The sequence below is a fragment of the Cervus canadensis genome, chromosome 5, assembly GCF_019320065.1.
Source record: "Cervus canadensis isolate Bull #8, Minnesota chromosome 5, ASM1932006v1, whole genome shotgun sequence".
Lineage (NCBI taxonomy): Eukaryota > Metazoa > Chordata > Mammalia > Artiodactyla > Cervidae > Cervus > Cervus canadensis.
In genome coordinates, this window is record NC_057390.1 from 124886 (window position 1) to 142096 (window position 17211).

Consider the following 17211-nt stretch of genomic DNA (forward strand, 5'->3'; position numbering starts at 1 on the left):
TGAAAAATTCCCAAATGACATGTTTAAGCACATTATATTTAATAAAAAATATGTAAGGTCAAATTTGTAAAAAGAAAATGTTTGTATATGAGATTTAATAGGAAAAAAATAGAGATGTCCCTAATAATGAAAAACATCTAATGAATAAATTGCTCATTAGAAACTATTTATTGCACTTATCCATTATGAATTTTATTGCTTTTTATTAAAGCATGTAAAAATAAAAAATACATTGTAGTCCTAGAAGTTTATTTAGTGATAGTATTCAAGTACTCCTCTAATCACTGAAATATTTTCATTACTTCTATCATATCTTATCAATCTTTTTATAAGAAAGCAAGAAAAAAATTGCACATAATTACAACTTGAGGATCTAGAAAAAGTCAGACCATGACTCATTTTCAGTGTAGTATATTTTAAATGATATAAAGTACTACCCTGGCAGAATACCAACGTGAGACTGTGTTTTTAACAAAATACAGAGAAATATTAAGTCCTTTCTAGTAATTATAAAATAGAGAAAAAGTATATAACTGAAGCAATCAAGAAAATCAATTAACATTGATTTTGAATTTTGAAGACATTGTATTAGATTTCCAACATTCTTAAAGCAACATTTTTAAAGTTTATCAACTGTTCTCAGTCTAGCACTTCAGAAATTAAGAAGGGGATTTAGGATTATGGCCAAAAGGCAGTGTTTCTTACATTTTTTAAAAAGCCACTACTAAAACAAAAAATAATTGCTTTGCTTAAGCTGAAGATTAATTCATTGAATGATACTTACATTTCCTTTTATTAAAAATGTGATTATATTAATTCTTCAATGATATATTTCAATGCTTAATGACTAAAGATTACTGTTAACAGGCAACTATGAATTTTTCTCTAGAAATTAGATGCTTTCCACAAAAGCTTTTAAGCGTTAATATTAATCCAGTTCTCTTGATTTTTCACAGCCTTTACAAAAATAATCTCCATAATTCCTACTTTTTCAAGCAGAATTACCCCTAAACTTTCAATTCATCCCTCCCTTGATTTCCCGACTGCAAATAGTCCTACTATCCCTCTAATGATGCAAATCTCCCGTCTCAGGGCTGCTTCTGCAGAGACAGACTCTAATGGGCCTGCTGCAGTGCTTGGTGTTTACAGCCGGGCACCACCCAAGCTCTCCTGGAAGCGCTAAACGCACTGAGGGGTTACAGAGCAGCCCCGGGTCTCTAGAAGAGAAGCTCCTCGCGCTTCACAAGCTCCTCATCTGGAATGGACAAAATGTACTCACCAGCAAGGATCTAGCAAGTATTTTTAAAAGCCCTCCTAAAGATAAAAGAAACGAAAAAGACTATAAATTCTACCAAAAGATATAGTTTCTCCAATCACTTTGCTTATTGATTATTAGGCAATATACCTGCTAGAATGTCTGTGGGGGCAGATTTGGTTTCTGTAATACAGGCTATCATTATAAACATGAAATAAGAGTACAGGAGACCCTGAACAAGGATGAGGAAAAAGGAAAACATATTAAGTCCTTCAATTTCATAGTTAGATGCTAATACTACATTCTATTATTGCCTTTTAGAGTAAAAGTTTCATATAGTACCTACTTGTTATCTCATTAAATGAGATTTTTAGGATATACTTTCTAATCTCAGTGAGTCAACCCTAAAGCTTATGTGAAGGAAATGATCCTGAACTTTCTTTTCTAATGCCAGATTAGGTAATTTAATTCAGATCAGCCCTTCTCCTAAAAAAAATGCAGAAACGGTAGACAAAGTATTTTTTTTCAAACCACTGGAGACATCAGAGAGCTAACAAATTAGTGAAGGATTTCTGGACCATTATTCATGGAATAGATGAAAATCCCCAGAATTGAGCAGTACTTGGAGCTGTCTTTGCTCTGAAAGCGCTAGCCCATCATCAAAAATCATCTGACAGGTTCAACAATACTTTTGACTATCCTTTTAACCTTTGGGAACAAAAGGAGAAGTCCAGATTCTGGAAAAAGTGGAAACCTTCGTAATCCCCAGCTGCAAAAACTCAGAAAGTCTGGGGTTTTTAAGGTATATGCACACTGACCTGAATACTCCTCAGTACCCCTGAGAGCGCCAGGATCTTTCCAGTATAAAGTAATATTTATACTGAAGTCTTGCTCATACAATGCAATATACTTAAGGAAGATATAAAGTATATCATGTTTTAATTTTTTTTCTGTTTAAAACACACCAAATAACATTTGCACTTGAAAAGGCAGATGGCACAAAATTCATATATTGAAGCCCTAACCCTCAATACCTCAACATGTGACAGTGTTTGGAGAAAGGGACTTTATTTTTCTTTTTCTTTTTTTTGGGGAGGGAAAGGGACTTTAAAGTGGTGATTAACTTGCCATGAAGATGTTAGGCTGAGTCCTGACCCAACTTGATTGCTCTCTAAGAGGAAACATGAACACACAGAGGAACCAAGGGCCCACGTGCACAGAGGGATGACCACACGAGGACAAAGCAGCAAGGAGGTCTACAAGCCTGCAAGCCTACAAGCCAAGGAGGAAAGCCAAACAGATCCTTCCTTTGCGGCCCTCAGAGAAAACCAACCCTGCCAGCACCTCAATCCTGGACTCAGATCTAGTCTCTGGACTGTGAGAAAAGTAAATTTCTGCTGTTTAAGCCACCAGTCTGTGGTATGTTGTTATGGCAGCCCTAGCAAACAAATACATGATGTATTCATTATGTTCAAAGATTTGAAATTGTAGCAGATTTTATAGAATATTTTTATAGAATATTTTTTTAAATATCAGAAAGCAAAGAATGAAATTGAAAGCTTAACTTTTCTCTTTAAAAGGCAGTAATTCAAAAAATATCATTTCACAGCTATTAAGAAGGCTCTTGGGCTTTCCAGGCGGCTCAGTGGTAAAGAATCCACCTGCAATGCAGGAGATGCGGATTCAGTCTGTGGGTTGAGAAGGTCCCTTGGAGGAGGAAATGGCAATCTGCTCCAGTATTCCTGCCAGAAAAATCCCATGGACAGAGAAGCCTGGTGGGCTATAGTTCATGGGGTTGCAAAGGATCAGACACAACTTAGCAACTGCACACACACGCACAAGAGGGCTCTTATCCAAAACAAAACAAACAAACAAAAAACAGAAAATAACAAGTTTGACAAGGATGTGGAGCAATTAGAAAAGTCTCAAGTATTTGTTGGTGGAAATGTAACACGGTGCAGCCTTTGTGGGAAACAATTGGTAGTTCCTCAGGAAGTTGAATGCAGAAATAACATATCATCAAGCAATTTCACTCCTAGGTCTACACCCCCAAAGACTTGACAGCAGAGTCTCAAAGAGATGCCTATACACCCACATTCATAGCAGCATTATTAACAATAGGCAAAAGGTGGAAGCAACCCAAGTAACCATCAATAGAAGAATAAATTAACACAATGTGGTATATATCTATAATGGAATATTATCCAGCTTCGAAAAGGAAGGAAATTCTGATACATACTATTGCAACATAGATGGACTTGAAAAAAATTACACTAAGTAAAAAAAGTCAGACACAAAAGGACAGTGTATGAAGTACCCAGAAAGACAAATTCACAGAGACAGAAAGAGTAGTGGTTACCAGGAGTGGGGGAGGCAGCAATGAGACTTTACTGTTTGGCAGACACTGCTTCTTTTTAGGATGACAAAAATGTTCTGGAAACAGATAGATGTGATCGTTGCAAAACACGGTAAATACACTTAATGTCACTGAGTAACTGTCTATTTTAAAATGATGAAAATAGTGAGTTTTTCCAAAGAAGATATACGAGTGGTCAACAGACACATGAAAAGATGCTCAATAGCACTATCACTAATCATCAGGGAAATGCAAATCAAAACCACAAGGATATATCACCTCACACCTGGCAGACTGGCCATCATCAATAAGATAAGAAATAACAGGTATTGGTGAAAATGTGGAGGAAAGGGAACACTTGTACACTGTTGGTGGGAATGTAAATTGGTGCAGCCACTACAGAAAACAGTACGAAGGTTTCTCAAAATATTAAAAAATAGAACTATCATATGAAAAAAACAAAAAACTATCATATGATCCAGCATTCCACTTCTGGATATTTTACCAGAGAAAATAAAAACATTAATTTGAAAAGATAAATGCACCCCTATGTTCACTGCTGCATTATTTACAGTGGCCAAGATATGGAAACGACCTAAGTGTTCATTAATGGATGAATGGATAAAGATATGTAGCACATATACAACAGAATATTACTCGACCATAAAAAAGAATGAAACCTTGCCATGTGCAACAACATGGATGGACCTAGAGGGCATCATGTTAAGTGAAATAAGTGAAAGTCTGGTAACCAGACTTGTCATGGTATAATTTTGTAATGTACAGAAATAATGAATGCTATTATTATAATACATTGTGTACCTGGAACTAACATAGTGTTGTAGGTCAATTCTACTTCAATTTTTAGAGAAAGAAAAATAGTTAAAACTGTACAATTTTATGCTATGCATATTTTATGACAATAAAAATAAAGAAATACCTGAGAAAATGGAATGTCATAATCTCTGTAGAAACCAGATCTTTTTCTGTGGGCAGTTTCTGTATGTTCGACCTCTGAATCAAGGCTATAGTCTGAACTATCATCACTGGATGGAGAATTATGCTAAAAGAAGGAAAAACCAAAACTGTTACATTTACAAAAGGAAGAAAATTTAACTAGTAACTGAATAAGCTTGTTTCAACCAGAGGGGCCAAACCAATAGATGATATTATCCTAGTAGGTTCTGAAGTATTAACTGAAAAATTCTTGCTCCAAAGACCACCTCCACCCCAACTTCTCTAAAATTTTCTGAAGAAAAGTACATACTCCTCTTCTCTCAGAGATTTTATGGCAGTATTTTCTCCATCATCCCTTTGGCCCAAGGACTTCAAACAGAAAATACTGTACCTCTATATGCTCTAAAGGGATCTTAAATTTAAGTTAATCTTAAAGGAAATAAAATTGGTTCCTCATTCCCAAAAAGGTCCTAGAACATGAATTGAGTATGAATTATTATTTTTTTACCTAAAATGGCTTTAGAGTTCTTAATCTATTGTATAAGTACCCTAAATCTAAAAGATACCAAAACATTCCAAATTATAAATATAAAATAAATCCAATCCACAAAATTGAACAAAGATGAAATGCAAACCACAAGTAATTGATAGATTGACAAATATCATGAATAAGTTTTTTCAAGTATGAATGCAATTTCATTCATTCAGATCACCAAATCTCCTCCATCTAGTCAAAATAATTACCTTCCCAGGTTGAGCATCCTCTTCAAAAATATTTTTTAAAGTTCTTATCAACAAAGACACTGGCTCTGTATTTTACCGTCCTTGAATTTCCAGCATCAAGGTCTAGAACAAACTCAGTAAAAATGTGCCAAACTAAATTGAGCTCTTGATACTTTGACAGAAGGATCTGTTTTCCTCTATAGCGTTCTTAAATGCTCACTTAAGATGACTAACTGTTTTCCTCTACATTGTTCTCAAATGTTCTTGGGTTTAGTTTTGTGGTGCTGTTCTGTGTCTGTTGATTTGATAGGTGATATGAAGATCTTTTTATAATTATGCTATGAAACACTTCAAGCTTAACTATCTAATCTTTTTGGGTAAGATTTGAAATAAATATTATTGATTTAAAAGTCAAATTTGCTGTGTTACTAGCAGAAGTCAGCTCTGGCTCAAAAGAACACTTTTCATTTGAAGAACACTAAGACGACTCGCCTAAGAAGAAGTTCAAACAAGGGCCTTGCTTTAGGAAGAGCCATCAGAAAAGAGAAGATTCTGCTGAAAGAAGAAGATTCTTCAGGCTATCCCCCCAAAACGAGTCTAGAATACAGATTTAAGAAGCCATTAGGCAGGCTACTATAAAAAGAAAAAAGAAAACATACCATGTGGCTCATATATAATAATAAGCAGGAATAATTATTAACCTGAAATTAGCAACTGGACTACATTAAAAATAGCTAGAAATAGAAGAGAGTAATTAAAATTATTACATTTTTAAGTGAAAAGGATAGTGTACTTTGTATTTCAGAATTTCTGTGTTTCTTTTTTTGGGGTATTGTTTAGTATCTGTTTAGTGTTTGAAAGTGCTCCTTTAATTCTGTTATTTTACTTATAATACACTGGTGGATTATTTCTTTCAATCCACGTGGTTACTAAGTACTAAAGTTCAAGTCTAAATGATTACGTTTTCTGTGGAACTCTTTAACAACATGACACCACATCGTGGTGAGTAAAGAGGGCAAAAGACAGATAGTCAGAACTAATTAACAGGACGGCCACTTAGTGAACCCTTCAAATATTCAGTGACACAAAGAATTGAGAGACCTCAGTGACTTCCCTGAACACGGCAGCCTTTTCACACCTTTTTGCTTTAGTATTCTTTGTGTCTCTTCGGTCAAACAACTAATTCCTACCTGTTCTTCAAAATCTACCACAAATGAGGAAAACAGTTTTCTCTTTCACTGTCTATTTTTCCATGTACCAGTATCACACTGCTTTAATGACAGAGGTGTTAATGTGCTTTAATATGTTAGGGTCATGCCACATATTCCTCCTTTGGGGGTTTTCCTATCTATTCTTGGATGGTAGTTTGAAAGGTAAAGTCCAAAATTACTCCTGTCCTCAAGAGATAAAGATTAATTCTTCTCCCCGTGAGGGAGGCCTAAACTTAGGAGCTTGTTTCTAGTCAACAGAACTTGTCCAAAGTGCTTAGGTTAGGAAGACTGTAGCTGTCGTCGCGGGTGCTCTCACTTGCTCTCACTGTTGGCTCACTTGCTCTGGAGGAAGTGAGCCAAACCATGAGGACGCTGCTGTGACAGGTAAAGAGGTTCACACGGGGAGGAGCTGAGGCTGCCAAGAGCCTCACGACTGGACTTGGAAGAGGAAATGACTGCAACCTCACAAGAAGTGCTGAGCCAGAATCACCAAGTTAAGACATACCCACGTTTCTGACCCACGGAAACAGAGAGGCAAACTTTCATTGTTTTAAGCTTCTAAGTTTGGAGCAGTCTGTGCAGCAATAGTTAGCTAATACAGATTCTGGAAATGTGGTGCTGCCAGTACAAACATCTAAAAGGCAGGACTGGTTTTGGAATCAGGCAAGGAATAGATACTGGAATGACATTAAGGAAGCACTAGTCAAAGCCTCAGTTCAGTTCAGTTCAGTCACTCAGTCGTGTCCGACTCTTTGCGACCCCATGAAACGCAGCACGCCAGGCCTCCCTGTCCATCACCAACTCCCGGAGTTTACTCAAACTCCTGTCCATCGAGTCGGTGATGCCATCCAGCCATCTCATCCTCTGTCGTTCCCTTCTCCTCCTGCCCCCAATCCCTCCCAGCATCAGGGTCTTTTCCAATGAGTCAACTCTTCTCATGAGGTGGCCAAAGTATTGGAGTTTCAGCTTCAGCATCAGTCCTTCCAATGAACATCCAGGACTGATCTCCTTTAGTATGGACTGGTTGGCTCTCCTTGCAGTCCAAGGGACTCTCAAGAGTCTTCTCCAACTGGACATGGACCAACAGACTGGTTCCAAATCGGAAAAGAAGTACGTCAAGGCTGTATATTGTCACCCTGCTTATTTAACCTATATGCAGAGTACATCATGAGAAACGCTGGGCTAGAAGAAGCACAAGCTGGAATCAAGATTGCTGGGAGAAATATCAATAACCTCAGATATGCAGATGACACCACCTTTATGGCCAAAAGTGAAGAGGAACTAAAAAGCCTCTTGATGAAAGTGAAAGAGGAGACTGAAAAAGTTGGCTTAAAGCTCAACATTCAGAAAACTAAGATCATGGCATCTGGTCCCATCACTTCATGGGAAATAGATGCGGAAACAATGGGAACAGTGTCAGACTTTATTTTTTTGGGCTCCAAAATCACTGCAGATGGTGATTGCAGCCATGAAATTAAAAGACGCTTACTCCTTGGAAGGAAAGTTATGACCAACCTACACAGCATATTAAAAAGTAGAGACATTACTTTGCCAACAAAGGTCCGTCTGGTCAAGGCTATTGTTTTTCCAGTGGTCATGTATGGATGTGAGAGTGAAAGCCTAGATCACCCTTAATGATCATTAGTAAAATTTTGAACTTTGGGGTAACTTAAAGGAAAGAGAGAGATATCTTATTAAAAGTGGAGGGGTTTCCCTGGTGGCACAGGGGTTTGACCCCTGGTCTGGGAAGACTCCACATGCTATAGGGCAACTAAGCCGGAGTGCTACAAGTACTGAGCCTGTGCTCTGGAGCCTGGGGGCCACGACTGCTGAGACCGCGCACTCCGGAGCCTGTGCTCCACGAGAGAAGCCACTGCGATGAGAAGCCTGTGTCCTGCAGCCCCGGCCACCACTTGCCAGAACTACAGAAGGCCCACGCAGCCGCAGACCCTGCACCGTCAGAAGTAAATAAAGGAGTGGCAAAAGGGAGATCTTCCTTCTACAGTGGCAGAAATCTAGCAACATCGTTACATTCAGTAAAATGGAAAGTAGAAAATAAGCTAATGAACTAGTTAAGATTTTCAAGCAAAATGTTGAAAGTACCTCTCTATGAGGGAAGATGGATAACTTAAAGGAAGAACTGTTAAAAAGGAACCAGGGCATGATGGTTTTAAAAGTTCTTAGCCTCAAAATATCTAACTTTGTTTTTGCATCTCCTTTTTCTTGACTAGTTTGGCCAATAATTTATATATCTTGCTGATCTTTTTTTGTAAAACTGACTTTACATTTTAATTTGTTAAATTCTGCTTCTAACTTTAAGTTCTTCCTTTTTGTTTCTCTCTTTGCGGTTTTCTAGATTTTAATACCATAATAATTTTTCTTCAGATAATTTTTTAGCTATCCTTCCTATGTCAAAGTTTTATCATTATATTCCTGAAATTCTGCAGTTTTAATCTGTGTTCAAAGGCATTTCTGGTTTCTGACTTTGTTATTAATGTCTTACTTTATTGCATTGTGGTTTGAGATTGCTCTTTATATTATTTCTACTCTACTGAATTAACTGGAGTTTGTTGCCTATGACATGGCCTGGTTTTTTTTTTTCCCATGGTCTGTTTTTATGAGTATTCCAAGTATACTTGAGAGGAAGATATATTCTCAGGATTCAGAGCTTAATATATATTTATAATATTTCTCTAATATCCTTATCATCTCTTCATCCATTTGATTGATATCTTTGGGATAAGAGAGGTTACTAGTGCATCTCCTGTTATTACTATTCCTATTTCTTCTCACAGTTCCTATAGTTCCTACTTTATGAAAATTGATGTTTAAGGGAATATAAAATATTAACAACATAGCTTCATTGTGAATCATAATCCTTAACATTATACAATGCCCTTCTTTGTTTCTTTCAATGCCTTTTTAAAAAAATTTGTTTCTAGTTGGAGAATAAGTGCTTTACAATATTGTGTGGCTTCTGCCATACAACGTGAATCAACCATTAAGTATACATGTGTCTCCTCCCTCTTGAATCCCTCCCCTACCCACCTCAACACGGCACTCTGTTCAATGGCTTTTTGACCTAAATTTGACTCTTCTTTTGCCACACCCCTACAGCAGGCAGGATCTTGGTTTTCAGACCAGGGATCAAACCCATGCTCCCTGTATTGGAAGCATGGAGTCTTAACCACTGGACCGCCGGGGAAGTTCCTTGACTTTTTCATATATCGACACTGTGACTTCTGCCTTCTCTTTCTTTGCATTTGCCTGGTATTTCTTTACCCACTTTTTTTTTTTTTTTTTTAAGGCTTACACACATCAGTTCTTTATTGAAGAGGTGGTCCAGACCTATTTATATGTTCCAGACCTAATACATATGCCAAAGGGGAGCATGACAATGTATGTAATAGCCCTGTTCCTTTCCAAATATTTACTGAAAATATACATTATACTAACCTTTAAGGTCACAATGTAGGAAATCTTAGTAGTGGCCCTTAAAACTAAGAGTATTTCCTGCACAGTTATGCAAAATCTACCATTTAGTTCCTGTTATGCAGCATATTCATGTACATCTAGAAAAATATGGCTAAAGGGCTGAGCAACAAAAATGGTAGACATCTTTGATTTTTAAAAACGTTTTATGGAAGTGTAATATACATGCAGAAAAACACACATATCTTGAGTGCATTGAACACTCAGATAGTCAGCACCCGGATTTAGAAACCAATTATCACCAGCACCAGATAAATACTCCTTGTCATAAGTCTTTGCTGAAGCTGACTGCTATCCTGATTTCTAACTGCATAGACAAGTTTTGCCTGTTCTTATACTTTGTATGGATGGGATCATAGTCTGTTTGCTTTTGTGTCTGGATTTCTTCACTCAGCATTAGATGTGAAACTGTTTTACCTGTTCTTTACCCATTTTTAAAAATCTTTCTCTTTTACATAGCTAAGAGTTAGATTTTGCATTGTTGGGGAGTGTATCTTGTGGTATTTGGAAGATTATATTTTTGTTTCAATTACTTCTTTCAGACTGCCCTTTTCCAATAACCTGAGTCCCTATCCTTTCTTTGCATATTATTTGTTTACTAGAAGAACTAGTGTGGAAATGAGGCAGTAACCTCTTCTTCTCTTTCCTCTCTTTCATTCTCAGGATAATAATTTGAAGTATATTTTAAAACTCTCAGTTAATAACTATAAGGCTACCAATAAAGTTATCTTGCTTACCATATATTCTTCTGCTTTTCCTGACACCTTCTATAGCCGTAATGTTTTGATACATAATATTCTGCCCTGCTTATGTTCATTATTTATTCTTAGTTTTACAGACAAATAGGTAGTGTATATAGATCACTCTTGCTTTATCGCTCAGTCATTCTGGATATCTGAACTTGTTCTCTAGCAGATTTTATGCGAAGGTTTATGACACTATTTCCTGATTTCTATTATATACAGTTTTTCTGAGGACATTATATTTGAAATTTGGTATGTACCTGGATATAAAATGCTTGGCTCATATTTTATTCAAATATGTTGCCCCATGATCTTCTGGCACAAAATAGTGACATCAAAAATTTTTTATAAATCTGGTTTTCCTTTCTTAGTAAGTGACTTGGTCTTTTTGCCTAAATGATCAAAGGATCCCCCTGCAAATTCTACTGATGCTATCTGATCATAGTTTGCATTATTTTCGTAATTTTTAAAAATCATTTTAAAATATTAGGTTAAGTTTTTCATGCTTTGGGGGCACTCTTTCTTTTCTGGAAGAATGTTATTCTCTCCATTTTCCTTTTTTTTTTTTTTAATAATAGTAACTTATATGGAATGTGATCATGGTCCAATCTTGTTGCTCAGGTATCAAAGGAAGAACGGACCAGGAAAACTGTCCCAGCTTCACTCTCATGTTGTTAGCATGAAGCATGAAAAAATATGGCTGCGTATGTTCTGAGATAAGCCACCCCTGCTCTCTAACCCATTTTTCTTTCCTTAGCCCTATTATTCTCGTCCTCTCAAGCTAGATTCTACTCCCAGCAGCTATCTCTTCAGGGTGGGACTCCGTTCTAGAAGAAATTTAGTTGATCAGCATTATGAGCTCATCAGACCCAGACCATTCCAGCACCATCCAATTTTACCTGGTCACCTTATACTCACACGTGAACTGGAAACTAATACAGTCCCCTCTCAGTTTCCATTGATGTTTCTCAGTTTGGCCAACAGGCTCTCCACATTCACTGGGGACTCTCTGAGATGAATACCTGTTGGTAATCTGTTTTCTGGAAGGTTCTTTACCTTTTCTCTGCTTCATTTCACACAGCTGCTGATCCTACTCTAGTCTTGGTCTGTGGTTTGGCCTTATCCTTTTGTATTTCTGAGGTCTGTGGAGGTAACTTGTTACTTCATTTTCCAGTAGATGTTGCCAATGCCTTCTTGGTTTTGCCATCCTAACTGCTCTGTTTTTATGGGGGAAATTCAGGGAGTTTAGAAAAATCACCCCACCACTACTGCCAACTTCAGTTCTCTGTCAGTATAAGGTCTCCCTGCTCAGCCCCGACCCACACCATGCTGTGTCCAGCACTCAGCTCTTCTCTGGGTAGCATTTGGCCTTCAGTTGTTTCACACCTCTCTCCTCCTCGTTTCAGTGTAAGCTCTGTAACAGCAGAGACTGTTTCACTCATTACTGTAACCCCCAGCATACAGCACGAAGATTTCCACAGCAAGCGTGTAGTAATACTTATGAATGAATAAACAAATGAGTAAACAAGGCCGGTGCTGACAACCTACATCTGTGGAGAATGAAATTTTCTTTCCTCAAGCTTTCAGTATTCTTGCACACAATCTTCTATCAATTTAAAAGGTTTATTCTAATTTGTATTAAAACTACCTTATTTTTAAATCTTTAAGATATTTCATATTATCTTTACATTCAGAGAATCTATTAAGCACATAAATCAAAAGATCTAATTCATATATTTTATAAGAAAATAGGCAATGATTTATACTTTCTAATTTTCAGTGTAGTGTTTTACATTTCATAAAAATTTACCAAAGAAACAAAAAATAGATTCTAACTAACCTTATGCTTCTCACGTTTTCTCCTTTTGGACTTTTTCTTCTCTTTTTCTTTCTTGTGTTTTTTCCTTGATTTTCGGTAGGCTTTCTCATTTTTCTGCTTTTCGTCCTCTTTTGCTTCCTGTTCCTGTGTTTCTTCAAATCCTGCATCATCTATTTCACCATCTTCTAATTCACCATCTTCTCTGTAAAAGGCAATGAAAATGTCAATTTTCAAATGTTAACTCGAAAGGGAATATTATAGAAACATTTCCAAATGAAAGGAAAAGTGAGTCAAGATTTTAAGTTATACTCAGTAAGATCAGGGATTGGCCAATTTTCTATAAAGGGTTAGATAGTAAATATTTCAAATCTGCAGGCGACATATAGCTTCTGTTGCAAATCCTCCTTTTTTAAAAACACCCTTCAAGAATGTAAGCAGCAATTTCAGCAGCTATAGTTTGCCAAACTTTTAGATTAAAAGCATTGACTCTCACCAAACAAATGAATGATTGCATAATGCAATACTGTCCAAAAGTAACACTGCAATAATTATTAGGTTGGTGCAAAAGCAATTGCGGTTTTGCATTGTTGAAATTTGCCATTTGATATTGGAATACATTCTTAAGTAAATGTGGCTGTTATACATAATTTTAATGTGCATTTCTCACTTTATGTTTCTTTGCTAATGACTTATTGCTGCTTATTTTATATTTATTTCAGACTATGGAAATGATGTTAGACAAAAAGCAAATTTGAGTGATTTTCTTCTTTTAGTTCAAAATGGGTCATAAAGCAGCAGAGAAAAGTCGCAACATCAACAATGCATTTGGACCATGAACTGCTAATGAACGTACATGAAGTGATGGTTCAAGAAGTTTTGCAAAGACGAGACCCTCAAAGATGAAGAGCATGGCCATTGGAAGTTGACTATGACCAACTGTGAGCAACCGTTGAAGCTGATTCTCTTAAAACTAATCAAGAAGTTGCCGAAGAACTCAACATAGACCACTGTATGGTCATTTGGCATTTGAAGTAAGTTGGAAAAGTGAAAAAGCTTGATAAGTGGGTGACTCAAATTAAAAGAAAATTATCGTTTTGAAGTATCATCTTCTCTTATTGTATGCAACAACAAACCATTTAAGTGTATTTTATATTACAATCGGCAACCAACCAGTTTCATGGCTGGACCGAGAAGAAACTCCAAAGCATTTCCCAAAGCCAAACTTGCACCAAAAAAAAAAATGTGATGGTCACTGTTTGGTGGTCTACTACAGCTTTCTGAATCAGGGCAAAACCATTATATCTGAGAAGTATGCTCAGCAAATCGATGAGATGCACTGAAAACTGCAACACCTGCAGACGGAGAATGGGCCCAACTCTTCTCAGTGACAATGCCCAAACTGACTGCATGTCACACAACCAGCACTCCTAAAGTTAAATGAACTGGGCTATGAAGTTATGCCTCATCTGCCATATTCACCTGACCTCTCACCAACTGACTACCACTTCTTCAAGCACCTAGACAACTTTTTCCAGGGAAAATACCCACAACCAGCAGGATGCAGAAAATGCTTTCTAAGAGTTCATCAAATGCTGAAGCATGGATTTCTATGCTAAAGGAATAAGCAAACTCATTTCTCGTTGGCAAAAACATGTTGACTGTAATGGTTCCCTTTTTAATAAAGATGTGTTGAGTCCACTTATAATGATTTAAAAATCACGGTCCGAAACTGCAATTACATTTGCACCAACCAAATACCATCTACTAAGCTACCATAAAAAAGAAAAGGAAGGACAGAAGGGAGAAATTAAAATACTTTAGGAAGCAAACATTCTAACTACCGGAAGGAATTTTTAATTTATTGGCCCACAGACAGCTATGTATATTAGTTCTCATCATAAGAGTAAACTTTAGTAAGAAAACAAATTTTAATAGTAGATAAGTAATAAAACCTGAACCACAAAAGCAGAATACCTCAACTTGAATCTGTAAAAGATATTCACAGCAAAAGCAAAAATCTACAAATTTTTATATTATGACATTTTTATAGTTATAGAAGCCCAAATGTTCAATAACAACATTTTAAAATGCAAATTAATCAACTGACCTACATGGAAGACGTGTGTGTGCTTACTCAGTCACCTCTGACTATTTGCAACCCCAGGGACTGTAGCCCGCCAGGCTCCTCTGTCCATGGAATTCTCCAGGCAAGAACACTGGAAATTGCCATTTCCTTCTCCAGGGGATCCTCCTAACCTAGGAATCGAACTCACCTCTATGGCTCCTGCTTGCAGGCAGATTCTTTATCGCTGAGACACCGGGAAGCCCTCTATTTTAGGTACTCCCCAACAATTCTCAGTTGTTTATATCTGCACTCTATATATATTATATTTGAATGACTCGCTTACTGTTTGGTGAAAGCAAAGTATGTGACTGTGTCTTTCATAGCTGTATCTCTAGGCTCTGGCACAGTGTCCTTCTGTTTACTGAATGGAAAATATCCATAACCCTTGCCATTTTAGAACAGGCACAAAATATCACCCTAAGATGATTGCGAAGTCAGTGTTATTCTTCCCCAGTTTCTATCATAAAATCAGAGGTATATGTCTAATTTAGGTTGATGTGAAAATTTCATGTGAGACAGGTTCAGCATACTGGCTATTTTAAAAGTTTTGAGCTTTTATAATACTATAATATCTTATAGCCTAAGAAAAATGAGTGCATATATTCACCAAAGGACAAATATAAGAAAGTTTTTAACAGTTTTAGTCATAATGGTAGAAAATTGTAAACCCAAATCTCCATGAACAAGCGAATGGATAAATAGTGCTTTACTTATATAATGGAATACCATAAAGCAAAGAAAAACTTAACTATTGCACCACTAAACACAACATGATGAATCTTGCAGACATAAGCACAAGAAGCTATACCGAAGAGACTATTGTGTGATTCCATTTACATACACTTCAAGAACAGGCAAAACTAATCTATGGTGATGTAAGTTAGAATAGTAATTACCTCTTGGAGGCTTAGAACTAACAAAAAAAAAAGACTACCAAGGAGCTGTTTAGTATGTTAAAATATTCTCTATAGATGGGTACAGTGATTACTACATACATACGTGTAAAAATTCATCAAGTCTGAAAAATTCATTTAAGAACTGTGTATTTTACTGTCTGTATGTAAAATTCTAAATGCAAATAATAAAACCTAGAGGTGTGCATCCCTTCTTTTACCACTAGTCTCAACCAGCTTAAGCTCCTTAAAGTGTAAGACCTTTTATATCTTAAAACCACTCGTTCATATTTAGAATTCTGACTAGAGCTATTGAAAGTATTGAAGAAAGCAGGGAAGAAGGTAGGGAAAACCACCAGACCATTCAGGTATGACCTAAATCAAATCCCTTATGATTATACAGTGGCAATGAAAAATAGTTTCAAGAAATTAGATCTGATAGACAGAGTGCCTGAAGAACTATGGATGGAGGTTCATGACATTGTATAGGAGGCAGTGATCAAGACCACCCCAAAGAAAAAGAAATGCAAAAAGGCAAAATGGTTGTCTGAGGAGGTCTTACAAATACCTGAGAAAAGAAGAGAAGCTAAAGGCAAAGGAGAAAAGGAGAGATACACCCATCTGAATTCAGAGTTCCAAAGAATAGCAAGGAGAGGTAAGAAAGCCTTCCTCAGTGATCAATGCAGAGAAATAGAGGAAAACAATAGCATGGGAAAGACTAGAGATCTCTTCAAGAAAATTAGAGATACCAAGGGAACGTTTCATGCCAAGATGGGCACAATAAAGGTCAGAAACAGTACAGACCTAACAGAAGCATAAGATATGAAGAAGAGGTGGCAAGAATACACAGAAGAACTATACAAAAAAGATCTTCATGACCCAGATAACCATGATGGTGTGATCACTCACCTAGAGCCAGACATCCTGGTATGCCAAGTCAAGTAGACCTTAGGAAGCATCACTACGAACAAAGCTAGTGGAGGTGATGGAATTCCAGTTGAGATATTTCAAATCCTAAAAGATGATGTGCTGTGAAAATGCTGCACTCAATATGTCAGCAAATTTGGAAAACTCAGTAGTGGCCACAGGACTGGAAAGGTCGGTCTTCATTCCAATCCCAAAGAAAGGCAATGTCAAAAATGTTCAAACTACCACAAAATTACACTCATCTCATACGCTAGCAAAGTAATGCTCAAAATTCTTCAAGCCAGGCTTCAACTGTACGTGAACCATGAACTTCCAGATGTTTAAGCTGGATTTAGAAAAGGCAAAGGAACCAGAGATTAAATTGCCGACATCCGTTGGATCATCGAAAAAGCTAGAGTTCCAGAAAAACATCTACCTCTGCTTTATTGACTATGCCAAAGCCTTTGACTGAATCACAACAAACTGTGGAAAATTGTTAAAGAGATGGGAATACCGGACCACGTGACCTGGCTCCTGAGAAATCTATATGCAGGTCAGGAAAAAACAGAACTAGACATGGAACAGACTGGTTCCAAATTGGGAAAGGAGTATGTCAAGGCTGTATATTGTCACCCTGCTTATTTAACTTATATGCAGAGTACATCAAGAGAAATCCTGGACTGGATGAAGCACAAGGTGGAATCAAGATTTCTGGGAGAAGTATCAGTAAC

The 17211-nt window shown here is 36.9% G+C and overlaps 1 protein-coding gene across 3 annotated transcripts in view; it reads right to left on the reverse strand.

Moving 5' to 3' along the window:
* Positions 1–17211, reverse strand: part of ZC3H6 (zinc finger CCCH-type containing 6) — a 79951-nt gene that overhangs the window by 39361 nt on the left and 23379 nt on the right. For 2 of the 3 annotated variants that reach the window (XM_043467700.1, XM_043467698.1), the window contains exons 2-3: positions 12578–12758; positions 4552–4674 (exon numbers count right to left, since the gene is read on the reverse strand). In XM_043467700.1, the coding sequence (XP_043323635.1) occupies positions 4552–4674; positions 12578–12758 (304 nt within the window). The remainder of the gene's footprint in view (positions 1–4551; positions 4675–12577; positions 12759–17211) is intronic. The other variant, XM_043467699.1, reaches the window with a different exon arrangement.